We start from the raw sequence: 25,949 nt of genomic DNA, 5'->3' as shown, positions 1-25,949 counted from the left end.
GTGGACAAAGGAAGACAGATTAACCTCACAGACTGCTGAGTAAGTTGAGTGAATCTTGTGTTGTGTTTTCCCAGCATGTTTTAATTGCATTTTTATTGTGTATTTTTACCGTCAACCGTCAAGTTCTGAACTGAACTGTGACAGGAGAGTAACTCACCGGGTGCTCCACCCAGTAGATGGTCTGTTCATTGTCATCAAAGTCAACATCATAGCCATTGTGAAGCCCAGCAATAGGGACCATAGCATCATTACTCTTGTCATCTGGGTTTAAGGAAATGCCATAGATGATGCTGTCTCTCACAACCACCAGGAAAGGATCTTCAACTACAAGTAGAAACGATAATGCAAAAGTGAATAAACAGTGTCTAAGAATACCTTTACAAACTGCTCTTTCTACAGTAAAACAACAAGCAAAAGCTTTGTCATTGTGACTTGTAATTTCAAACAAATCAAAAGCTATGAATTACTAAGTACTTAGTTACGTAACAAATTCTTAATCAGAGCTAGGAAACCATGTTTCCTGGATATGGATTTAGCCCATGGTAATCCAAAACTAAAAGTTGCTTTCAGTGTATGATACCTGTTGCAAAATAGGGGATTTGAGCTAACAGCCCTTTATCTATAAAGTGTGGTGAAATTTGTTTCCACAATATGATTTGCTTTGTCATCAGAGATTAGAATCGATGAATGGTTGTGGGGCATTTTCATTCTTGGATAATCGTTGGCCTCAGGGGGAGTCTGCGTTCTGCTTGGCTTGAATGGGCTGAAACCTGAGATGAGTTAAGCTGTTGACTAAAGGGGGACTCCTTGGACTTTGAATTAAAGGTCCCTTGTCTCCTTCAGACCTTGAAAGACACACTTATATGATTCTTAATATTTATGACTGGAACAGCAGTTTACAAGAGAATCTAAATGGAAGACTGTTGACAAGGACCTGGATCGATCTATAATACGAATAGTGTTTTCAAAGATTTCTCCTCTTACCAACATTGCGATGGCTGCAAATAAAGCATGCCAAAACCATCATTTCCACAATAACAGATTTGCTCTTTTTCAACAATAACCACAGCTAAGAGTAATACCTTATGAGTACATCAACTTATCAACTGCATCTGACCCAACTTCCTTTTTCATCAAACTGAGTGATGAGTGTTTTCCTTCATTTGGCAGGATGCATACCTCTGGTGCAGGTGATTTGATCTGTTGCCAGTGTCCAGCCTGAGGGACAGGCACACGAGTAGTAACTCGGTTCCACAGCAGAAAGCAGGCAGATATGAGTGCAGCGACTCCTCAAGCAGTGATTTTCACCTAAGAATTGTCAAACCACACAAACACACATGCGTAGCCGCAAAGAGTCAACAGAGTAATCTTCACAGGATCTCTAGGATAATTCTTAAATGTATTTACAAAAACAACAGACCTGCTGCATATTGGCATCATTATCAATATACAAAACTACCAAACTAATTTAGTCACAATGGTCAACATCAGCCAATACTGATGCAACAGAGATTTGTTGATATAGAATATCTTTGCCATACCTGTTGGCTGCCTGGCTGGGTGTACTGCCACCAGACCCATGGGCTGAGGGAGGTTGAAAAGCATCACTGTCTGGTTCTCCCCATGCCACTTATGGGCTCGCATCACACGGTTGATGTATCTGTCGGTCCAATACACAAAATCCTCAAAAATGGTAATTGCGTGGGGATGTTGTAGTACCTTTTCACAGAGAGTAGCAAAAGAAAAAAAATGTGTCTTACACATGCTATTCAGAGGGAAATTGAATGTGCTGTGTTCACTTTTAGATTATCAACATAAATCAGATCTCTATAGATGATTTTGAAAATGTGTCTTTCTTTCTCGTACACTCACCAGGTCACTGGCCAGGACTTGCTTCCTGTTGTTGCCGTTATAATCGCAGTAGTCAATGAAATCCAAGTAGGCATCAGCAAAGTACAACAAATTGTTTGGATAGTCTATGGTTAGACCGTTGGGCCAGTACAGCTTGTTGTTTATGATAACAGTCCTCAATTTCCCATCCATGCTGGCCCTCTCAATGCGGGGGTTTCTGCCCCAGTCGGTCCAGAACATAAGGTGAGCACTGCAAAACAAACGCTTGTCTTTTAACACCAACTGCTTTCATAATAAAAAGTGGAGACCATAACTACTTAGCTGAATTAAGCTAATTACTATGCTAACTAGTAACTACGCTAAGCTAACTACATTACATTCCAAGATTTAAAACAAACGTGTTTCTAAGTACATCACTGACCTGTCTCTTGGGTCCAGCACTAGGCCTCTGGGGTTGGTGACATTTTCACTGACTAATACAGTGCGGTGGGTGCCATCCAGTTTTGACACTTCAATAGTCTCCAAGACGTAGTCAGTCCAGTATAAATTCCTGCCCACCCAGTCCACTGCAAGGCTCTCTGTTACAGTCACTCCACTGTCAAATATCTGTCCACAAGAGACTCATTCATAGTTAAATATGTAAAAAAATGAAACCATGTGTAAAGCTGGGGTTAAACACAAAACATTTTAGTGCAATATATCTTCGGTGACAAAAAGGAACAAACCAACTCACCACAGTTCTGTCACTGCCATTTTTGTTAGCACTCCAGATTCTGTCCTGGCTTGTGTCGGACCAGTACACACGGTCAGTGACTGAGTCAAAATCTAGGGCCACAATGTTGCGTCCATCTCGAACCAGTGAACGGATTACATTGGGCTGAGTGGTTATGTCATCTTGCACAATCTGATTACGACTGGCCACTAGCAAGAACGCCTGACGAGAATCTGTAAACAGACATCAAATCTCTGTTACCTATTTTTCATGTCCATTCTCATGCTAATTAGAGCACTTATCAGCTTTTCAACAGCTATTCAACCCCAACTATATGACAGGACTGTTAAATAGACCCTACTCAAATGGCAATCCTCAGGGAATGCACTTTTGTCCAAATAATGACCTATTGTATTGCAGTCTTTCAGCAGGTTATCTGTGTGGAAGAGGAGCTCATGTCAGGCACGCTCCCCATAAACAGTCCTTTGTTGGTGATTATGTCCTAATTACAACAGTGATGGCCAGTGAGTGACATATGTTATTTGTCTTATCTAAAGAAATCAGAGCAGCAAGGAGAGACATGGGAGAAGAAAGACGGTATGTCAGTCTCCCAGTCTGGTGGACTGCCCAACAGCCAGCACAGCGGAGGCATCATCTTGACAACCATGTCACTGTAGTGATGACAATTAGCCTAGTTCCTAATTTACTGTATTATTAAATTACAGGTTGTTATTTACAACTACCACGGGAGCTATATGTTTCATGCACAGATGGTTTAAGTCATTTCCCTCCTCACCTGAGGCTTTGCAGGTACGCTGGTCTACTTCAAGAGTGTAACCATCTTGACAGTGGCAGCGGAAAGAGCCTCTCTCATTAAAGCAGTGTTGGCTACATAATCCAGGGGGATTACACTCATCTACATCCTCACAGGTTTTGGAGTCATTGCTCAGTTGATAACCCACAGGGCACGTGCACTGGGCCCCAAACGGCCCTTGGATACAACCGTGGGTGCAGCCAGCATTGTTGTCCGAACAGCTCTCCTGATCTGAGTTGAAAGTGGGAAAAGCACAATTTAGAACCCAAACATGGAAATTAAACCAAGTAAATGATAACTCATACAACCCAAACACAAAATCTACCAAATTATGCAATTACTTAACATGTTCCAATGATAGATGATAGTTAATAAACAACAAAGCACTAACTACTTCAGTTAGTGTCTTTAGAAGTGCTACTCTGAGCCAGAACTATTTTTTATGTATATTTGTGGACAATTATTGTTATATTCACCACACAGACTCTATTGACCGCAATTGTTTTGTGTTCAGTTTGTGTACAGTTTGTTGAAAATGAATCAAAACTACTTGCAGCATTTCTAACAATGATTGAGAGTTTGTTCCTACCTGGCAAAGGCTCGTCTGAAAGTAGTGAGAAAGGAAAATCACAGATCATTTTCATGTTAATACAGGTCAAATCACACACATGCATGATTTGAACACAAGAATCCAAAGACAAACAGGTAACATTCAACACAAAATCCCTGTGAAATGAAGTCCGTGTTTACAGCATACTAGGAAAATGTCAAATTAAACAAAATCAGTGGAGACTTCGATCCTGTTCGCCATGTGGAAATTCAATTGAATTTAAGGGAGACCAGCCAATGTAGAAATCTAATAAAACAATCAAGTATTTCTGAAAGACAAAGAACATGCTCCAGGCTGACAAAAACAGCAGGGATCAGACTTACTGCAGAGAGGAGACTCATCTGCACCATTGGGGCAGTCAGGAGTGTTGTCACACACTGTGGTGAGGTTGATGCACAGACTGTGGCCTGGGCACTGCCACTGCCAGCTCGGACAACGGAAAGGCGGCGTGGGACAGTCTCTTTCATCGCTCATGTCCCTGCAGTCGTTGTCCCCATCACAAAGCCAGCTACGTAACACACAGTTTCCATTGTCACAGCGAGCAAGTGAAGAGGGGCAGGTGCGAGGTGGGCAGGCATGGTGTTCGTCGCTGCCATCCTCACAGTCTGGATGACCATCACACTCCCAAGTAGATGGTACACAGCTCCCGTCTGACTGACACTGGAACTCGCTCTCATGGTGGCACATCCCTGGGGGCCTAGTAGCTGAGATATAACACCCCAAAGACACATTAGCACAGTTCAAAATTAGAGAAAATTTAAATCAACCTTGTACATAATTATGCATGACTGAGTAATGCTTAAGTAATATGGCCCATGACCAAAGGCAGGATTTAAATACTTACGACAGCCTTGCTCATCTGAGCGATCACCGCAATCAAAGACTCCATCGCATCGGTAGTAGGAGTTGATACACTGGTGACCACTGGAGCACTTGAACTCATTCAAAGTGCAGTTGTAGACTGAAAAATCCAGTTGAGTATGTTAACCTGATATTTAATATTTCTGCAGTTTTGTATGTATGCTGAGCTCAATTGTTGTGCAACACAAGTAATGAGATCAATAAACTAAGAGGCTTAGCAAATGCTTGTTGAATTTTACAGAGCGTTCAATTGACCTCTACAACTTCTTAAACATGTTTAGCTGGTATGTATAAACAGTACGTTGATCAAGAATGGATGAATAACAAATTAATTTAGTTATTCTTTATTGGGAATTGGCATGTAAAGCTCCAATTCACAATATTTTAAAGTGAGAAGCTGGTCTGAAGCAAGTTTACAGTTAGGTCGTAGGAAAGTCTACAGTACATGGTCATGAGACCTGATGTAAATAGGTCTGATTAGCAACTACTTTCAGTATAAAATACAAGCAGAATTAAATAGATTTTATCAAATACAGACTTGTGTAAAAAGACTTGATGGATAAGTGAGCACCGGGTGAGACCAGCAACTATAAGTACGTCCAGAAAACTGTAAGATACTCACTGCATCCCTGCTCGTCCGCCCCATCCACACAGTCCCTGTCCCCATCACAGACATAGTTGGGATCTATGCAGCGGTGGTCTGGACACTGAAACTGTCCTGGATTGCATGTGCTTCTCAGATCTGTCGATACACATTGTTAGACAATATAAACTATGAGCTAATCTCTTAGCCTTTCTATGTCAACATATACAATAGTGTACACGGCTTAGTTTCAAGTCATTTTAGTTTTTTAGAGGAACAAAAACTATGTTTCTATAAATAGCTGAATTGGGTCCACAGCAGATTCAGTGTAGTTAAAGCCATAAATCTTTTTCTGAGTAACCCATTTTTCTAATAGAGACATAGGTGGGACATTCAACATATGCACATTGTCTAGCTTCTATAGAGATACTCACGGCAGTCAGCTTCATCTGAACTGTCCCCACAGTCGTTATCAGTGTCACAACGCCAGGTATGTGGGATGCAGCGGTGGTTGGCACAGGTAAACTGATTAGCAGGGCATGTTCCAGGCACCTGCGTAGGGCAATTGTACTCATCGCTGTTATCAAAACAGTCATTGTGCCCGTCACAGCGCCATCTCGCAGGCACACATTGCTTATTGGCACAGGTGAATGCAGAGGGGGAGCAAGTGTTGTCTGAAAAAAAGAGATGATGATCTTGATTAAAATATAATATTAAACTCTATTTGAAAAACACCAGGGGCATGAAATTGTTTTTACTCTGGTCAGGTAGGGCCAGTATAATAGACTAGATTTTCAAAAAAGCTTTACTGTTAATTCCACAATTGACTTCGTCACTGTTGTCATGGCAGTCGTCAACACCATCGCATCTGTAGCTGTTTGGGACACATTTGCCGTTGTCACAGGAGAAGGAGTTGGCTCCGCACTGCAGCGTGGGGGGCTCGTTGGAAGAGTCTTCTACACATGTCTGATGGTTGGGCAACAGCTTCATGCCATACGGGCAGCCACACACCCTCAGTGAGTTCGGGGCTGGGAAGCAAAAGTGGCTGCAGTCTCCATTAGGATTTGTCTGCCTGTTGCAGAGGTTGGAACCTGAGAAGGAGAGTGGAGCATAATTACCTGGAATATGACTGACAAGTGTGAGCCTTAGCTACGCACGAACAGTGGAGTGAGAAGAGTAGTGAATAAAGCTACTGACCAATCTGGGAGTTGGAGTTGAAAGACTTGACATGCATGATGTGGCTGATTCCTCTTCTGATAATGACCATCTCCCCACCATCGGTCTTGCGCACACGTACAATGCCACCCAGGCGCCAGTCAGTGAAATATGCATAGCCTTCAAGGGACAGGAGCAAAATACCAAAGCTCAATTACTTTAACTTTCATCACCTCCCTGGTAACAGTAATTGCTCTTCTGACATGGCCATCATTAAAGCAAGAATGACAAACCACAGTTCAAGTCAACGGCAGTAAAATGAACTCCCTCTTTATTTAAATTAAATACATGATACTGTATTGCAACTTGTTGTTTATTCCAGGACTTTTTACCTTCAAAAATAGTGAGACCAAATGGATGGGAGATCTGGGTTATGCGGCCCAAAGAAATCCTGTTCTGTCCATCAAAATTGCTGTGCTCAATTTTGTCAAAGAAGGCATCCACCCAATACAGACGCATTACGCTGAGTGGAAAACAAATCAGAGAGCAAAGGTTTAAAATAAACACAGCCACAAAAAAGCAATGCTGTAGCATATTCTTTTTTTTTTTATATATACATTTTGTGTAAAACAATAAAAAAAAATACATTAATGGTGAAATGGTGTATCGTGGGACTGTTGGCTTTTTAGGATGTTTGACTCACTTCCAGTCAATAGCTAGGCCATTTGGCCAGCCAAGAGTTGTGTTTACAATAGAGAGGGCATGTGACCCGTCACCCCAAGCCCTCATAATCTTCGCTGGCCGGTACCAGTCAGTCCAAAAAATATACCTGTCAAAGACAAATAAACAACGAGCATCACTGTCATATTACATTACACTCAAAAATGTGCCCACTTTGAATACTTTGAAATATCAACTGTTCCTGATTTGGATTTTATTTTGGATACTTCCACATTGTAGAGCTTTTCTGTTTAAGCCAACTTCTTAGTGTTTGCTACAATACTGCCCTTCACGCTAAACTAATCTGAGCTGTTGGACACCGAGGCCTTATGACTTTGAGGCTGTTGGAAATAAAAGCTTGTTCTAAATAAGGATCCTTTTATCAGGTGGGGATTTTATTTGAGTCTTTGAATGGTTGAGCACATCTCAAGAGAAACTTAAGATGAAACTTAACAGAAACTTCCCTATTCCTATCTAGTTTAGTCTGAATCCCATAGTTTTTAGTTTTATAATGTATAAAAAATATCAATAGAAAAAGGAAAATAAAAACACTATTAATTATCTGGTCTTATAATGATTTACCCAATGGGAGGATGCACCACAATGGCACGAGGGTTGTTGAGGTTTTGTATGATGGTTCTCCTGGACTTGTCAGCTAGCCTCATGACAGATATGCTCCTGTATCGGGGGTCAGTCCAGTAGAGGTTTTTTGAAATCCAGTCGTAAGCCAGGTCCTCCACTCCATCCACTCTATTAGCTGCCAGTACCTCCCTGCCTGTGCAGATCAAAGCAGTCAGACCACCGTTTAACACAGAGATGAAAGAGGAACACATTTCAATAAATAGGCTGTCAGCTTGCATTTTCACCATGTGGATCGGACAGAAAAAACTAGAGCAGCTCCAAAAACAACATCGCTGATCAGAGTAGTGGTGTTTCTTTTTTTTGTGTGGTGTGACTGCTCGTGGACATTATTAACTACTTTCCACAGCTTAGGTGACAGATTTGAAACTAAATATCAAAACTGCTTGGTAAAACATTCCTGATTAGTCTGTCCTAATCATTTTCAGGTCATTAGTTTGGGATGTTGATCATATGTTCCATTTTCCACTGTCCATGCTCCTGTCCACTCCCTAGTACCAGTCGGCCCCATCAGGCACTCCCTTAACTCCCTGTATAAGCCTGGCTAAATCACATGGTCGAGCTCTCTGCAAGGGAAGAAATTATCTAAGGATGTAAGCACAGAGAAAACATTGGAAACATAAGCTTCTGATTGTTTTTCATACTACACCATGTCTTTCCTTGTATTATTATGCAATTGTAATGCTGTGAATGTAAACAGGATATTCTCAACAATTCGGCTACTGTATAGCGACCAACAAGATGCTCACCAGTCCCGTCCACTTTTTGTTTATAGATAATGTCTTTGGCTGTGTCTGAGAAGAAGATGGCATCGTCTTCAGCACTAAAATCCACCCCGACAAAGTAGGAAGGTGATCCAGTGACGGGCAGGATGATGTCTTCCTGAGAAGAGAGGTTAAAGGGGATCCCTCTGACGGCCAGCTGGCTGGAGAACAGCAGAAACTGCCTCACAGCTGAAGATAGGAAACCAGAAGATCATATGAAACATAATAGTTGCTGTACAGGTGAGTATAAGGTGAACCATTACATGTTTAGAATAAATGAAACACACTGAGATCTGTTCAAGAAACAAATCACTTCAGTTATAGGAGAAATCTTCTCTTACCAAAACATCGCTTGCCATCGGCATGTAGGTCATAGCCCATGCGACATTTGCAGCGGTAACCCAGTCCTCCATTGTCACTCCTGTGACTCAGAACACAGATCTGCTCACATCCTCCTCTGTCTACACTACAAGGGTTTGGCACTGGAGACCAAAGCAAAAAACAAATCCCAGTAAAGTTATATAAAATTAATTTACAGATTCAGATTGTCTTTGTCCATAGCTATTCATGGTTCTTCCTTTAGAAACACTGGCAGTTACATGGCAGAAAATATGGGTAAATTAACATTATACTGTGAGCTGCATCACTCTGAAGAACACACATTTATCTCATTGAGGGACTTACCATATGGCTGTTTCAGCTGATGTATCACCGCTACTCCGTGTGGAGTCTGAGCTGTACCGTAAACAACTTGAGGACTGTTGTCAGTGAACTTGTTGGCTTTCATCACAGCCATCTTGGTCCAGTCCGTGAAATAGACATTGTGCTCAAAAAGACTGATGCCAAATGGGTGTGGGATCACAGCACCTCCATGGACCACTGATTTTCTATTGACATTTTTTTTAGAACATTGACATATTATAATATAAACCGTGGACCTTTCTACTTCACAATATGCTTTTATGTTTTTGTAAATTAAAAATGACGTGTTATTTTTGAGGAATAACACATGACATATTTACCTATGAAGGCCATCATATGTTGCAGTTTCAATGTAGTCATAGCGACTGTCAACCCAGTAGATGCGCTTGGCTTCGATGTCCAGAGTGACACCAGCTGGCCAACCCAGTTTACTCCCAATGATCCCATAACGATTGGTGCCATCCATAAAGGCCCGCTCCAGACCTGGTTGTCCATTCACTGCCTCCCAATCTGAGAAGAACATATACCTGTGAAAGGAGGTTAAATGTTTAATGTTTAAGTTTTCTCTGAGATGGATCATTACATAAGGACTGCTATATACAGGGCCTGGGACCACAGAAATAACATTACATGTCATCTTGGATACTTTACTCTTGTTAATTAAGTCTAGCATCCACATTATCACATTATGTCTCCAGCTGGGTGGCTGTGCATCTACCCAAAGAGCTGTACATTCATTTACGATAAGCAATTTATCTGCAGCCACCTGGCTCTCTCCCCCCCCTCGTCACCCCCCCCCGAACTATACTATTGGATTACAATGAGGGTCATCACTTACATTGCTCCTCACTAATCCACCCAGGGCAATCTGCTAATCTCACACACACACACACCCATTATTCCATGCCAATGGAGCACGACAGATACTGTATGTGGGGTTTGGGAATGGGTGGATAGCTCAATGGATGGAAATTAGGAGATGTGCTTACCCTACAGTGGGGTCCACCGCCAGTCCTCTCGGGTTTCCAAGGTTTTCAGTGATGAGTGTGACCCGGTTACTTCCATCAAAATCCACCATGTCAATCCTGTTGACGCTGGCCTCCACCACATACAGTTTATTGTTCACCCAATCCACCGCCAAATTCTCAGGGTAGTCAACTGATACATTTAAAACCACCTGCATATTGGAACCGTCCATATCCACAGAAAACACCTGTACACAAAAGACGCCATTGTTGTCAGGAAATTAGCTCTTAGGTGGTCACTGCTTCAAGATATAAAAGGAAGATAAAAAATAAATTCAAATTTTTTAAGCAAGTGTATTGATTAAGTGTATCTTACTACAATACTCACATGCAACATTGAAAGTAAGGAGTTTATGTTTTAGGCTTGGTTTGTCTGTTTGTTGGTTGGTTTGTTTGTTTGTCTGTAAGCAGCATTTCGGAAAAATTACTGGCTTGATTTTCATGAAACTTGGTGGAAGGGTGTGGCATGGGCCAAGGAAGAACCCATTACATTTTGGAGCGGATCCGAATCACGGGGCGGATACACAAATTAGGTTTCACTTTTGTTAACATTGCAAGGTAAGGCATTTGTGCTGTACTCACGTGGTGTCAGAATAGTTGGAAAAATTAGTTCCAAACTAGGATAATTCACACTGCATTAACATTGTGAGACAGGGCATGCCTTGGCGGAGGTCTGCGCTATCAGAGGGACCTTCTAGTTGGTCAATGTCCCCAGTCCTTGTTGTGAGCAAACTAATTATCTAACTTCTTATTTCTTCTAATTAAGCTTTAGAATCCTTTAGGCTTCAGCTGTCTCAGATAGACGAATCAAGTAAGCATATTTCAAAAGCTTCCACACTAGTTTTGGTTGCACTTTGGAATACATTTTTACACATAACAGACTTTGGATTTTGTCACCTATCACTTAAATTGAAACTGCTCACTTTGTGGTCAGTATGAACAGAAGAAATAATTACAGCGAACAAAAAATCTATGGGCATGTGAGTTTTGTTTTAAGATTGACTTTAAATAATGTGGACCTATCCTTCAAGAAAGGGTGATTTAAGAGTCTATGGCAGTCAACAGCTGTCACAGGCATGAATCTACAATTAAAAACATTTTAGAAGTAGAAAAAGACAGAAGAAGAAGAAATTATTTGTTTGCTTGTCTGATGATTCTGTCTTTTAACATTTCTGTGAAGCATGTAAAGTTGTTTTCTGAACCTGCCATTCTACTGGTACTATGATAGCACTAGTTTCTCAGACTGGAAGCCTTGGCACCATGCAGCTGGTTAGGGTTTGCTCTTAGCAGCTCTGCTTCTTTTGAAACAAGATCTGGACGTCTAAAAGGCAGGATTTCAACTGACCTGTTTAAAGGGAAACTGAAGATGTGGAAATAGCCTGATAGTTTAACCTTTTTGGTTGCATTCACATGCCCTGTTTGTGCTTTACCTACTTTTAATCTGACATGCTGCCATGGAGTTGGCTGATATACACAGATGCCCAGTCAGAGATATGCCTTAGCCTTTCAGCCCAGTGGCTGCAGTTCAAACCATTGAGGGGCCAAGGCATAGACTGAACAAAGACTTTTGAGCTGGCCAAAGAATGCATATGGATGGACAGTGCCATTGAAAACAAATGCAGCATGATTACTTCAAACAAGATCAACTTACAAAAATTGCACCCTGGTATGTGAACATCATACCAGCCTATCGGACAGGTTTCAAGATTAGGCCATTTGGATTCCATTCCACATCTACTTCCCTTCATTATGACCCAGCCCCAAAGGAGCCAACAGCTATCCCATTATTATAGTATCAACATTGCTGATATTTCACAGGATAACTGAAAGAATTCCATCCTGGCCAGCTTCAGACTAACTCAAGTATTTCCTCAAACAAAAAAAACTGGTCTGCTCCTGTAACCTCTTACCCAGGAATAACAATATTTTTCATTAAGGTAATGCTCTAAGACAAACACTGTAGTAAATAGGTACATATACGGTTGTAAAATTGAAATTGTATTAAAGAAAAACCTTATTCTGAATAGTATCAGTCCAGAAGATTCTACGGAGATTATAATGGAAGTCCACTCCCACTGCAACCCCTCTGTTCTGTGAATGAACCAAAGTGCGTAGACTGTTGCCATGGATGTCACCTATTAGCAGGTCTCTGCCATTAGAAAATATCAAGGAAGGGACTCCAGCTGCAGCGGAAACAAAATACAACAAGTTAACAAAACACAGCATAAGGAAGTCATTTGAAACTTTCAGGTTAGAACCAGAGTCATATTTGTATTAGAGCAGTAATCAGTTTTGTAGTATGGATGCTCATCTAAAATATCATTAGAAATTTACAGAATGTAGCACATTAATTCAGATCCCTGACTCAGATTAATGAAGGTAGAGTACTTTCTAGCCTCTATCATTTCACACTCTTTTCACTAAAGCTAAAGGCAGAGAGGTCAGCCTCTCAGTCAACACTCTTTCTATGTTACACAAAGGCAAGAGACTAACTAAAACAACATTTGGTATGCAAAAATGCACCAGAAAGAAGTGCAGATGCTCAGTAAAGCAGCCACAGTGGTTAGCAAACAGGAAAAGAGGCACTTACTTGAGACGTCAGCTCTGCAGTATCTGTGCTGCTCCAGGGTGTAGCCTTCTCGACAGCTGCAGCGATGGGAGCCTATGCGGTCCTCACACAACTGGTCACAGACACCCCACATCGAACAGTCGTCAAAGTCTTCAGCATGAAATCAAAATCACAGCATTTGAGGATTAAACTTTTTAGTTTTAGTCAAATTCCACTTTTAACACATTTAAGACAACATACAGCCATAATGAGGTGTGAATCAACTAAATGTCCCCCCTCATTTCTTTTAAATTTGCGCTAGCTACTGCTTATCTCATTTATTGAGCCAAATATTTACATAATATAATAGATACTTTCTATTACATGGAAAATCATTGAACGTCCCAATTTATTATAATAAATAATCTCAATCATTGGGCAAGGGTGATGTAAAGTCAATGAAGGATATATACCTATACATGAGCGACTATCGTTGGTGTTGACAATGTATCCAGAAGGACAAGAACAGGTCCCTCCATCAGGGGAAGCATGACAACGATGCTCACAGCTCAGAGAGGCACATCTCCAGATACCTGACCGCAACAGAAACCACATTAGTGAATGAATATACTTCAATAGCACATTTTCATTGACATTAGATGTACTAATTTGTACTTGACACAAGTTGTGTTGGTACTAACTGCAGTTGCGCCCAGCAGTGGTGTTAGTTTCATCCTCTCCCTCAAAACAGTGAGCTGTCCCATCACATAGCTGATCCATGGGGATACACAGGCCAGAGGATGGACAGGGCCATTCTCCTGGGTAACACTCCTGCAGTACATTATCTGCAGACAAAACAAATTCATCTTTGTCTTTGCAGGCTTACGAAATTAATCTTAATCAGAAAGCAGGACAGCAGAGAGGTTTTCTGCTATTTGGCTGTTGAGAATTTAAATATATTTAGCGTGTGAGTGTGTGGCAGCCTAATTTCCACAGGAATGTGGTGCTGATCTTATGAAAATTGTGAGTGGGACTTTATTGTCAGGGAAATTACTGTCACTTTAAATCGATGGAGGGGAGTGGAGCTTTGAGGGGGTCACATGGGGGCTCAGAGGGCTTCAGCAGCCCATCCTCTAAAAACACACACTCTTCACAGCCGTGTGGAGGAATTCTAAAGCCCTTTGGGGGCCTGCATGATCTTGTGCCACAAAGAGGCATTTGAATAACACACTTAAAGGAGCATAGGCATAGCGTCTTGCTAGCCCGAACAAACCATGGAGACTGGAGATGAATCAGGTTCACACAGAGATGTTGAGTTGTTACACATTCTAGTGTTCTTTAACCAGCCAAATGTCGGACGTTTTTGCGACCTTACAGCAAAAATGAATAAGGTTTATGACAACTGGTTTCCAACTGTTTCCATACCACAGCCTTTTTCGTCTGCATTGTCCTCACAGTCATCCTCTCCATCACAAACCCAGACTTGGTGGATACAGCGGCCACTGGGGCAGGTGAAGTAGTTCCCTCTACATGTAGGATATGCTGCAGGTGAAATGGAGAATGTCAATACACAGAAAAGATCAGAGACTAAGTACATCTATCTAGGTGAAGAGAAGGGAGGTTAGAAAGACAGAGGCCACATACTGCAGTTTAGCTCATCACTTCTGTCTCCACAGTCATCGTCATGGTCACAGACGTAGCGTTGAGGAACACACACCCCGTTATGACACGGGAACAGGCCCGTATTGCAGTGCTGTGCTAAAGAAAACGCAACAGAAAAAGACAAAAAAAGATCTATTTGGTGATGGTGTCATGCTATGGATGGTATTGCTTTGTTGGTTGCACTTTGTGGAAGGCTCAACAATGGCTTCCACATGAATAGTTTATCACTAAAAGTAACTGGCTTCTTACTGCAATTTGCCTCATCAGAGCCATCACGACAGTCAAGCATCTGGTCACATCTTTGGGTCCGGTTGTAGCAGGCCCCATTAGCACACCTCAGCTGTGTGCACTCGGGGTAATCTGAAAGATTAAATCATCATCAGGGCAACGCTATGCATTCAAATCAAGCTGACAACTGTTTTCTCTTTAGCTTTTAAAATGTGAAAAGCTCTGCAAATGGGAAGGATAAAAGACGACCACAGCATTCTTTATGCAATTGTGAGATTACCACAGTGTGTAGTGCTGTGAGTCTACCATGTCAGAACAATAATAGCATAGCAGCTGAACTTCAGCTTGACTAATCCACCAAGGAATCTGCAATCAACCTCTGACAACAAGAAGCATATTGTGGCCCATTCTGTCAGTCAGCAAGCCTCTTAATCTTAACAAATTGATTAAAATGCCACAGGAGCCTTAAATACAAAAAAAGGGAAACCACCCTGGAGAATACTTACGGCAGTCTCTCTCATCAGACCCATCTGAGCAGTCCGCCAGACGGTCACATCTGTATTCTCCTGGGATGCATGCCCTGTTACTACAACTGAACTGGCTACTGGTGCACGTCCTTCCAGCTGGGGACAGATTGGAGAGTGACTTAGCAGCACAAGACAAGTTTTGTTCACATACTGTAGTTCTTGTGTGCATCTTCTTGTACTGTAGATATAGGTACTCAACAGAAATCTAACTCTTCCACAGACCCTTTTGGCGGGTATCTTTTGAATATCTTGTTATTCAAAATGCAAATTACAATTGGAATAATAAATTGGTGTAATTTCTATTTTCTTATAAGCTCACCTGGAAAATGGCTAATAATGTAAAAATGTACTTACGGCAGTGTTGCCTCTCATCTGAGCCATCCTCACAGTCCTCCTCATCATCACACAGCCACACATCAGGGATACACTCGCCGTCACTCAAACACTGGAATTGACTGTGATCGCATGATACCTGAGCTGTGGCAATACATACAGAGCATTTCATTATTTACAATAGTTGACTGTAATCTGGTGGGAAGCTACTACTGTATGTGCATTTTCTCAAGTATAGTACTTTATTAAAATGTTGAGTTACTTGTTCTTTACTTGAGTGTTTTTATCATATGTGACTCTGCTCCACTAAATGTATGCAATACAAATATTGTACTAATTACTAGTTACTTCTTAAGAGGAGTGATTTTACTTGTGATACTTTAAGTATTTGTATATTATGCTGATTATACTTCTGGTTACTAGTACAATTTTGATAGCAGGTCTTTAAGTAAAGGATCTCAGTATTTCTTCCACCACTGATGTAATTTAGATTGAAATGACACATCCAACAAGAATGATCTCAGGTGCTATGTTGGCCTACACTGCAATATAATGAGTAACTCACGGCAGTCGTGTTCATCAGAGTCATCCACACAGTCTGATGTGCCGTCACAGTGCCAGTCACCTGGTATACATCGACCTGTCCCACAGCGGAACTGCCCCAACTCGCATCCTAGACACAATACAAAATTGACATAATTCAGTGCTTGAGTTTAAGCATTTTCTTTCATGCTATTGTAACTTTTATCGACAGTAATCCTTCAATGTTTTGCCAATTACATTATTATTATCACCATTATTGTTATTATCATTATTTAATTAGGCCCAAAACATGTCATTCTGCCTATCCTGGGTCCTTGAGGCAAAGAGAAAAAACTACATTAAAATATGGTCACAAAAAAACAAATTTGATAAATTCTTAAATACTCTATATTTAATAGAAAAACATGGCATAAGGGGGTAGGGATGCCTTCCACTGATGAAGCATGTTGTTAACAGCATTGACAAGCCTTGGAGACAAGCGTGCCAGCCATCCCCCCGAAAGTTACACAATCTTCACCGCACTCATCCCGAGCCTCCTTTTGATGTTCTCACTGAGTGGCATCTGTAGAGATAAGGTACCACCACTCTACCGTCCCTGACGTTTTCCAGGAGAGATTGATTTAGGCAGCATAGTTCAGTGGCAGAGCACTCTATCAGACCCGTCCAAATAGGAATGTGCAATTCTGATTGTCTCTTTGACAGCCTGATTTATGGTGCATGCTGTTCCTGTCCGGTCTGAAATGTAATTGGAATAAATAGTGGTACTGAGTGGTACCGCAACCATTTCAACCCAAATTCTTCATGAGAAGAGCTGTGAGGTGGTGATTGGTGGTGCTCGCTTGAGGTTGGTGGTCTATCTCTGTCCTGTCTTATCCAGCATTTTGGAAACATTCTTCCTTCTTAATCAGATAGCTTTCTACATTTGCTAAATATTGAGGTTACTTATTTAAAATCAAATGCTGCAGTAATCCCATAGCAATGATTCTACAATTACACATGAATGGCTTGAAGTTACTAGTTATAAGGAATTATAGGCACATGTGACAAAAACTAACTAAAACTAGCAAACATGAATTGCCTACACACCTGCAGCCTATTAGCTTGATAAATGCTGTGTGAATAAGGCGTTGATTGTATTTAGAGTCAGAGGTTTATCATCTCCTTAATGTAATGTTCTCTTTTAAAGGTGGATCACTTCCACAACAGTTGTGGGGTCACTGCCTGTGCTACTGCACTAAAAGCCTAGCATACGCTCCAATCAAGAATACTTGTCTCAGATTAATTTGCCAACAAAAAACCAAACTACTTCACGACCAACCTAGACACACAAGCTGTATATTTAACTCCTTCAGCAGCTATCCAGGAGGCAAAACCTTTTTTCCTGCTCAGTTTACTAATGATAAAATTGCTCACAATCTGCTCAAAGGGAGCCTTTGTTGCAGAAGGCAGTGATCCCAGAGGTTTCAGCATCATCTATAGCATGGCAGCAGGGTTGCATACAGTATAACTGCTAGGAGATGCTCTCTATTTAACAAAAAATAGTAAAAAATAATAAAATTTCCCTCAACAATGAAGGGCAGATTTAATACTTTTAAGTCTTGAGTGTCCAGACAACACTACTGTCTGTACAGGATCACAATGTTTAAAAAACAGAAATATAATTGTGTTATTAAACTGAACTAATAAAATAAAATTGCAAAAATTAGCAAAACAAATTAATAACAAAGCAAAATGTTTATAGCTGCCATACATTCAGGCCTTGGTTGATTACTTAAAACCACGTATGCCAAGGAGAAACCAATCTACTGGAGCCTTTCAAATGCAGCCAGTGTTTCCTGACAGTATTACTTCTGGGAAAGGTGACAGATACACTGAAGCCAAACCTTTCAACAGCACTATCTTGTGCGAGGGTTCTTCTTACATTCTGAAAAGAACGTCTTCTTTGTAACTTTTCCTTAATCCTCAAATTTCTATGTCTTCATCCTGACAAAAAATTGCAATTTCACTATGTCAATCATTACTTGAGAAAATAAAAGTCAGGGTGCAAATTGTATTAAGAATGTTTAATCTGAGTCTAATGATGAGTGCTTTTTTCATTAGTTTTTTGTTTGTGTTTTTGTGTAATTTCATGTTTTCCTTTCCCTTCTTTCCAGCCTTGTCTTTCCTAATTAGCAACTTAAACCCTCAGCAGGAGAGAGCACCGCACCATCCATGCAGGAAAATAAGGACGCCCTACTATTGCCCAACAAAGAAGAGTAGTAGAGGAATTTTCATTAGAATGAAACCCCCCATACGCCTTAAACCCCACTGTGAAGTTACAATGGCACAAAAGAGGTGCCAGCAGGGATGCAAACTCATAACTGGAAGTGTCACCCTAAAAAAGTACTCAGCAGAAAGGAGAGTACAGTAAGGCTTACTTCCTGAGATAAGGTTAAACAAAAGTGGAACATAAGCTCCCTTCACATGGCCACCCATTAAGAAAACACCTGTCCTCTAACTCTCTGAAACATCTCTTTCTTGTCACATGGAGCGCCTGAAAGATGTCTTCAAGCTTTCATCAATACCGTCTTGTCTTAGAGCAGTGAATGTGTGCAGAAGAAAGTGGAGAAAACGGCTGCTGGCAGCATGAAACGCTGGACCCATCCATGCTGTCAGAGCGAAGTGCTGCTGTCTATTTCATATGGAAATCAATGCAGCAGAATGCAGTCAATTGCCAAACAAGTGACTTTGGCACTTACTGCTACACACAAAACAGTGGAAAAGCGAGGAGGCTTTGGCAGTGGCATGGGAGCAAAAAAGAGGAATAAAGCCTTGGTCTATTTAGAATTGAGAAATACTCAACATGATTTTTGGTACGTGCCTTAACAAAAGCATGAGTGAAAAGAATGAATTATAAATGAAGTTGTCACAATGCAATTAGAGAGAGACGGGACAACTTAGTTTTCCTCTGTAGACTGAGTCACAGCTAACTAACTGATTATTGGAGGCTAAACTCCATCCTCAGTGTCTGTAACCTAGACTGAGGGAGCTGCAGGAAAAGAAAGGATTTGCTCTTGATTTGTGCCAACTGTGTTCCTGTTTCTAACGCAGTGTAACTGTTGCGCAAGGATTTAGCCTACACCGGAAAGACGCTGGCATGCATGAGGTTTAACATGCACGTGCAGGCCAAGATTGTGTGTCTTGAAAAGTTTGAACACAACAGAAGAATTTTTTTTTTTACAGCCATTACAGACTCAAACTAAAAATAAGTGTAATCAAATCAAGACAATTAAGATTACATAAACAAAGATGTCTGTTTTCATTATTCTGTTTCATATTCCAACTTAATCTGTAACAGCATCAAAGTTCTTACTGTTCACTTAATATGTCATTAAGATTCCGCTGGCCATTGATTTATAGAGAAAAAACAACTCAATTTAGTGACAAAACATGTCTGGAGCAGCAAAAATTGCAGAGGATAGTTAATAAACCAGCACCGTGAAATCCCCTCAGACTGTTACATTAGCTATTAATGCCAGTGTAAGCATTCTGCAGTAGTATCAAGCCCAAGGACTGGGTAATGTGTTACAGAAGGTTATGGAAGAAACAATTATCAAACTAAAGGATTTTTGTGGAGGAGATAAGAGATTAGAGAAGGTATCCTTTCCCCTCATAGTAAAAGTAAACCATTACTTATCTTCCTGAGTATATTTTCAAGTGGCACATATTTCAGTCTGATTCTCACACCACCAGTTAGCCTTCAGTAAGCACTTGCTACTCTGTATAACATGAAATGCTTATTCAAATGTTTAAACCTTGAATGACTGCATGAATTTTATTTAAACAGTCACCAATCACTGTCTGCAAATCACAACAAATCCAGGCTAATGATCAACGTGCTCATGCTGACAAAGTCTACTTAGAGTCTGCGGATTAAGTCAAGTCATCATTTTGTACACCTCAGTTGTCATCAGCAAATGTCAGCTACAAGTACTGTGACTGCTGTAATTCAAAGGAAATGCCAAGTGAATTGTTTTTGGTCTTTTTTTGGCATGGGCAGTCCACCATTTCTGTTTTTGTGTGTCTGTTAGCCAGTGAGGAAATTGGTCAATGATATGTTATAATATATACATAAGAAAGCTGTGGCAATGACCTTACTCTTGGTACAGTTTTTACTTCACTCCAGACTGCTCCTTAAGTAGAAATGGTTCCATTCTGCAGCAGCTGCAGTGTAATTAGTTGCTTTATTCACACTAAGGAGCTTACATACTAAGGGTTGAGCAAAAAGAAAGCAGATTACAACTTGAGAAGCAGGATCTTGCTGGGCTACAAACACAAGAGACAAACACAAGACTTGTCATGTATAAAGAGCAGTATGTGAGCATGTTGTCCGTCTCTGTCTTAAATTAGAAAATAAAGTTCCTCCCTGAGCTGGAATCGAATTTGAATTAGTGGTTTGCGGCGTAAAATCTGCTCCACTGAATGGGATTTGTACCAGTAGCTCTCAGTCCTCACAGATTGTCTGTAAGTCACATGCTCTTTTCTGTTACCTAGCAACAGTAAAGCTCAGGCAAAGGTTCCTCAAGAGAACTTCCAATCTGTCTGAGGAAGGCTTTGTGCTCAACCTTTAAAGTAATACTATGTTGTAAAACATTTAGCTCTAGAACCAGAATAACATTACCTAGGAGCCACATCAAAATCCCTGAAGAAGATTGTGTAGTTCCATTATAGTGGCTTTTTGAATCATCAACAAGGTTATTTAGTCATGTGCTTAGTTGATGTATCCTCTTTGATTCTCATCAGAATGTGTACTGTAACTCATTGGGTGTGTAATTTATTGTTCTGTGCTAAAAAGAAACAAATACATAAGGATTTTAATTCAGCAACATGTTCCCTGCACAGTAACTGGTTTGTTTTGATGAGCAACAAGTGCACTGAGTGAATCACTGGTAGCACTACAACTCTGCAGGTCCTCAATAAATCATTCAGCTGACAGCCTGTGTGAACAGGAAAAAAATGTAGGAGAAGAAAAAAAGTCACACTACTTACCTTCAGAGCTGCACCATCTTACACAACATATGAAGACGAGAAAGAGTTGAAGTAGCAGTGCTCTCCACATTCTGGCTGGTCCGTCCAGCTCCGCTGTGCAGATGGAGGAGCTGTAGGGACTGGGCTGGGATGCTGTTGCTTTTTTTCTGCCCGTCTTTCTTGGCCCGCTAGTTGATGAAAAGGGGCGTGCACAAAGGCCAGGACAGCCGCTCCCCCAAGCCAGCCTCGGCCCTCCGGATAAATCCCTCTGGCCCTGGAACCTGCATAATGCCATCCAGGTCCCACACTCCCCCACACCGTTCTCTTAATACATCCATACCCCACACCAATGCTAAATAGTTGAAAAATAAGTTACCATAAATTCATTTCCTGGTACGTTGGGCTCTCTTTATGTCCAACAGGAATATTAATGTTTCCATAAAGATACAACAAAAACAATTAACGTTAGATAAATCGACGACACCGTTAGATCTCAAAATGAAAATTGACAAAAAAGAAAATTGCCAGTTGCACTGCATCATTAAATTAAGTGATCACAAATGTACAGGAGGACTACCAAAGTTAAACATGGTTTAAACAAGATAAGACAACTAACGTTAGGTTCTTATAACATATTTTTGTTCGACCCATAACGTTCCCTTAGCTAATAGTGCTAGCGTCTGATCAGTAGTCCAACACCTCCATCATGCGGCCGAGCAGAGGCACCAGCATTCCACCTGCCGCCGCAGCCTGCTCCTGAAAAATCAGTTTAGATGCTAATTCGGATCTGCTAGAATGGTCGACGTAGTTAGGTTTAGGCATGGGGACCCGGGATTGGTTAGGGTTAGGGTAAGAAAACCAGGATAAGCCAATCAGAGGCAGAAAAAGTCAGAATAATGCGGGCCACGAGGCACGTCCTGTGACGTCGACACGTCTAGTGGATCCGATCTAGCATCTACTCTAAATCACAGGGCAGCTCAAAGATGGTTGCCATTAGCAACCGAGCAACTAAAACTTGGAGAAATAAGGAACCGAGCCCTGAGGGGGAAAGTTAAATAACGTTAAAGGCCTTTTTTTCATTTGTACTCATCATGGCAACTCCACAGAGAAATGCAGAAAACTTTATGAAGGTGGAGGGCAACACGACGCAGGTAAGAAAATACCGATGACAACCATAAATCTGCGGGGTCCTCCGTTGGTAGAATTATGCATAAAAACGTTAGTAGTTTAGCTAACTAATTAGCTAGCTAACGTTAACTTGCTAGTTAGCCGTCTCCTGAGTAACGTTACACTTCAAATTTGATGTCAAGTTAGCCAGCTACATTACAGGGAAATATTGTGCTTTGTAACGTTAGCTAGTTAGCTACGTTACTCCACTAACGTTACATTTATTTGACCAGCTTATAAATATGAGCTTATAAAGTTGGCTACATATTATTTATTGTTTAAAATAAAGCTACCCAAATGTATAACGTTAGAAGTTAACGTTAGAAAAGAAAAGTTTGACTGTCCAAACTAAAGCCCAAGACATCACCTAGAGTTTATTTAGAATTTTCTCCACAGATAGCTAGCTATGTCATCTCAAATTATATCAGTATCAGCCTCAAAACAACAGTGTCAGTCAGGCCCTTGTCCAAACACAGCATGACTTTACTATGGAGCTGCCAAAAGCACCTGTGTATCATGTTCTATCACATGACCTTTTCCCTTGTTCCCAGCATGTGGACATTGTTCGGAAGTCACTGGAGAAACTTCGAAGCATTTCTGTGAATGATGCAACAGAAACCGGGATGCTGCGGTCCAGGATAGATGAACAGTCAAGCCTGATCTGCATGTTGAAAGAGAGAGCAGATGAGGTGCTTCTTCGATGTCAAGCCCTGCAACACATCAATACGGAGCTAGAGAGCCAAGTAACAGACTGCCAGACAGAACTGGACAGTGAAAGAAACAGAGCAGAGCTATTAGAGAAGAGATTTATGGATTTAGCTGCCAACAATCAAGCAATTATTGCTTTCATGGAAGAGTACAAAAGTCAGAATGCCCAGTTAAAGCTGGAAAACAAACAGCTGCAGTCAGAAAATGACACACTTTTCTCCCAAAAATTACAAGATAAAGAAGTGTTTGTTCAAAAACAGATGCAAGAAATCAAACTACTGAGAGAGAAATACACAGAGAAGGAAATTGAATATCAGTAAGTAGATCTATTGTCATGTATTAATAATGCTGAAAGGTCAATTTATTTGTCAACCAACATAATATTAATCAACAGCAATTTTAATAATCTTATGAGTAATTTATTAGGTAAAACTGCCAAACATTCCCTGGTTTAAGCTTTTAAAATATGAGCATTTTGCTGTTTTTTTCTCTGTTTGTTGTTAAATTGAATACCTTTGCTGAATTTTACATCTATCTTTTAGGGAGAAATTAGCTGGATGCCAGTCAAAACTCCTGGAACAAACAGCTCAGCATCAATCCAGGGCCACAAAGCTACTTGATCAATTGCATGATGCTCAGAAACAACAAAGAGATGCTGTAGAAATGTACAACGGTGGGTAGTCAACGTTTTATCATTTTCAATATTATATTATATTCTCAAGTGCTACAAAGTACAAGCACTTGTAAACTTCTGGCCTTCTCTCCACAATCAGCATTAAAGCTGAATCTACAAAATGCTGAAGAAGAGCATGCTTTCAAGGAAACCAACATGAGAGAAAGCATAACAAGCCTCACCAAAGAGAAGGACAAATTATTGTGTCTGTCTATGGAAAGAGGGAAAGTAATACAGGTGATTGAATATACTATTTGCTCTCCTCACTGAAACGAAAAAAAGAATTACTTTATCTTCAAACAAATTGCTCTTAAATACAGGAGAAACAAGAGGAAATCCAGCAACTGGAGACAAAATGGAAAGAGGAGAAAAAAGCCCGCGCCGAAGCAGAGGACAGGTAAATTCTGCATCAACAACCCAATACTGCTTTAAGAAAAATCCTGAAGGATAACCGGTATTGTCACTGTCTATATTTCTCCATGATTATATTTGTTCTGACCTTGCCTCAGGTTTGAACAGGAAGCAGAAACTGTTAATGCAGATGTTAAAGTGAAGTCTCTCCAGTCTGCTCTTGATGAATCCATGACAAAATATGAGAAGCTGAAAAAGGTTTGTTAAAATCTGCAATATTGAAGTGTGATTGACAGTGGCCCACATAACATGCTCAACATATCTTCTTCTGCCATTATTTTACAGGATTTTGAAGCCTTCAAAGAACACAGCACCAACCTCCTTTTACAAGAAAGGGAGTTAAATAAGAAACTTCGCCACATGATGGGCTAAACTTTAGCAATAACATGTAAGTGTTATGTTTTCATTAAAACAAATATTTTTCACCAAGAATGTTTGCTCACTGACGGTGCTAACAATGTAAAGGAAAAAAACTAACTATATATCGCAATGTTATTTTTTAATTTCGTCTTCACCTTTCCAGAGAAATGGAACCACAACACAACATACACAGCATGACATCTTAAAAGTTCCTTAAATAGAAATGATATTGTACAAATGTTAGTCTCATAAAACTATACAGACACATCACTTAAGAATGCTCCTCTGCCAGTTTCTCAGCCTTTTGGATTACTTCTTCAATGGGACCCACTATGTAGAAAGCTTGCTCTGGCAGGGCATCATATTCACCTTGAAGAAAGAAAAGAATAACCATTACAATCAAATGTCCATTAAGTTAATCCCATTTAGAAATATATGAACCTTGACACAGCACTTTACCTCCTAGAATGCTCTGGAAGCCTTTGATTGTTTTCCTTCAGAGGCACCAGCTTTCCCATAAGACTTCTGCTACCTGGAATGGCTGCGACAAAAAACACTGGATCTTACAAGCACGAGCTACAGTTAGCTTCCTCAGATAATTCATCCATACCCAAGATAGCAATGATGTCCTGCAATGATTTGTAGTCCTAAAAAAACAGTTAGGTTGTTAGACAAGATTTTAGTTTAGTTTTTGGATTGCGGATATTGTTAACAGTCATTTGTTGCATCCAAGTGAGCAAAAGTTGTGGCAGGAGCAGGGTCAGTTAAATCATCAGCAGGTACATAGATAGCCTGTAACAAAATGATTTGAACAATTTCAGTATGAATAATCAGGAAAAATGAGAGTCTGCTGATGTGCAATTAGCATCTTGTGTCATCTCACTTGTACTGAGGTGATGGAGCCCTTTTTGTGGGCTGGTAACCCACAGCAGAGGGGATATGGCCCAACAGAGCAGACACCTAAAGGACAATGACACAAATATTCAGACGCAAGATATGTATACATAAACAATATCATAATTTGTTGATGATATCTGAAAATAATGACAAATATATTTGGCATTGCATACCTCGGATCCAGCCTGGGTAAACCTAAAGATGTTGTCAATAAAGAGAAGAACGTCCTGTCCCTCCTGATCACGGAAGTATTCAGCAACAGTCAAACCGGTAAGAGCAACTCTGGCACGGGCACCTGGGGGCTCGTTCATTTGACCGTACACCAGCGCAACCTGAGAACACAATGACAGGAATCACCTGGGGAGTTTAGTATGAGTTGACACAGACTGAATAGATCTACATGACTCCATCAAAACTATGTTACTACTTTTGAGGTGGTGTCCGGTTAA

General features: G+C 40.6%; 3 protein-coding genes and 1 long non-coding RNA gene across 12 annotated transcripts in view; 2 read left to right on the top strand and 2 right to left on the bottom strand.

Annotated features, from left to right (window-relative positions):
- The window catches only part of lrp2a (low density lipoprotein receptor-related protein 2a), a 48,048-nt gene extending 26,033 nt beyond the window's left edge, over nt 1–22,015 (bottom strand). For 2 of the 5 annotated variants that reach the window (XM_028590776.1, XM_028590777.1), the window contains exons 1-33: nt 21,306–22,015; nt 16,300–16,407; nt 15,756–15,878; nt 15,381–15,497; nt 14,896–15,006; nt 14,629–14,742; nt 14,410–14,526; nt 13,686–13,829; nt 13,458–13,577; nt 13,027–13,155; nt 12,450–12,619; nt 10,401–10,624; nt 9,732–9,938; nt 9,394–9,596; nt 9,051–9,191; nt 8,695–8,898; nt 7,889–8,081; nt 7,290–7,415; nt 6,979–7,109; nt 6,629–6,766; nt 6,241–6,522; nt 5,866–6,105; nt 5,471–5,590; nt 4,832–4,948; nt 4,311–4,691; nt 3,967–3,981; nt 3,360–3,608; nt 2,585–2,796; nt 2,273–2,457; nt 1,873–2,101; nt 1,542–1,719; nt 1,180–1,308; nt 158–324 (exon numbers count right to left, since the gene is read on the bottom strand). In XM_028590776.1, coding sequence (XP_028446577.1) covers nt 158–324; nt 1,180–1,308; nt 1,542–1,719; nt 1,873–2,101; nt 2,273–2,457; nt 2,585–2,796; nt 3,360–3,608; nt 3,967–3,981; nt 4,311–4,691; nt 4,832–4,948; nt 5,471–5,590; nt 5,866–6,105; nt 6,241–6,522; nt 6,629–6,766; nt 6,979–7,109; nt 7,290–7,415; nt 7,889–8,081; nt 8,695–8,898; nt 9,051–9,191; nt 9,394–9,596; nt 9,732–9,938; nt 10,401–10,624; nt 12,450–12,619; nt 13,027–13,155; nt 13,458–13,577; nt 13,686–13,829; nt 14,410–14,526; nt 14,629–14,742; nt 14,896–15,006; nt 15,381–15,497; nt 15,756–15,878; nt 16,300–16,407; nt 21,306–21,579 — 5,598 coding nt within the window. In that variant the 5' untranslated portion in view covers nt 21,580–22,015. Of the gene's footprint in view, nt 1–157; nt 325–1,179; nt 1,309–1,541; nt 1,720–1,872; nt 2,102–2,272; nt 2,458–2,584; nt 2,797–3,359; nt 3,609–3,966; nt 3,982–4,310; nt 4,692–4,831; nt 4,949–5,470; nt 5,591–5,865; nt 6,106–6,240; nt 6,523–6,628; nt 6,767–6,978; nt 7,110–7,289; nt 7,416–7,888; nt 8,082–8,694; nt 8,899–9,050; nt 9,192–9,393; nt 9,597–9,731; nt 9,939–10,400; nt 10,625–12,449; nt 12,620–13,026; nt 13,156–13,457; nt 13,578–13,685; nt 13,830–14,409; nt 14,527–14,628; nt 14,743–14,895; nt 15,007–15,380; nt 15,498–15,755; nt 15,879–16,299; nt 16,408–21,305 lie in introns of those variants that run through there. The other 3 variants (XM_028590778.1, XM_028590779.1, XM_028590780.1) reach the window with 3 other exon arrangements.
- A 221-nt stretch (nt 22,016–22,236) lies between these two features.
- The window catches only part of zgc:172182 (coiled-coil domain-containing protein 89), a 5,072-nt gene continuing 1,359 nt past the window's right edge, over nt 22,237–25,949 (top strand). The window contains exons 1-8 of one of the 3 annotated variants that reach the window (XM_028590880.1): nt 22,237–22,435; nt 23,003–23,475; nt 23,702–23,832; nt 23,933–24,069; nt 24,153–24,229; nt 24,342–24,441; nt 24,529–24,631; nt 25,685–25,894. In XM_028590880.1, the coding sequence (XP_028446681.1) occupies nt 22,376–22,435; nt 23,003–23,475; nt 23,702–23,832; nt 23,933–24,069; nt 24,153–24,229; nt 24,342–24,441; nt 24,529–24,615 (1,065 nt within the window). In that variant the 5' untranslated portion in view covers nt 22,237–22,375 and the 3' untranslated portion in view covers nt 24,616–24,631; nt 25,685–25,894. Of the gene's footprint in view, nt 22,436–23,002; nt 23,476–23,701; nt 23,833–23,932; nt 24,070–24,152; nt 24,230–24,341; nt 24,442–24,528; nt 24,673–25,684; nt 25,895–25,949 lie in introns of those variants that run through there. The other 2 variants (XM_028590881.1, XM_028590882.1) reach the window with 2 other exon arrangements.
- The window catches only part of col28a2a (collagen, type XXVIII, alpha 2a), a 26,902-nt gene continuing 25,715 nt past the window's right edge, over nt 24,763–25,949 (top strand). For all 3 annotated transcript variants that reach the window (XM_028590876.1, XM_028590877.1, XM_028590875.1), the window contains exon 1: nt 24,763–25,770. In XM_028590876.1, the coding sequence (XP_028446677.1) occupies nt 25,647–25,770 (124 nt within the window). In that variant the 5' untranslated portion in view covers nt 24,763–25,646. The remainder of the gene's footprint in view (nt 25,771–25,949) is intronic.
- The window catches only part of LOC114563900 (uncharacterized), a 1,256-nt gene continuing 998 nt past the window's right edge, over nt 25,692–25,949 (bottom strand). The window contains exon 5 of the long non-coding RNA XR_003693699.1: nt 25,692–25,832. This is a non-coding gene — a long non-coding RNA (uncharacterized LOC114563900). The remainder of the gene's footprint in view (nt 25,833–25,949) is intronic.

The sequence above is a fragment of the Perca flavescens genome, chromosome 11, assembly GCF_004354835.1.
Source record: "Perca flavescens isolate YP-PL-M2 chromosome 11, PFLA_1.0, whole genome shotgun sequence".
Classification (NCBI taxonomy): Eukaryota; Metazoa; Chordata; class Actinopteri; order Perciformes; family Percidae; genus Perca; species Perca flavescens.
Note: the sequence above shows the minus strand (reverse complement) of the source record. Positions and strands in the feature narration are given on the sequence as shown.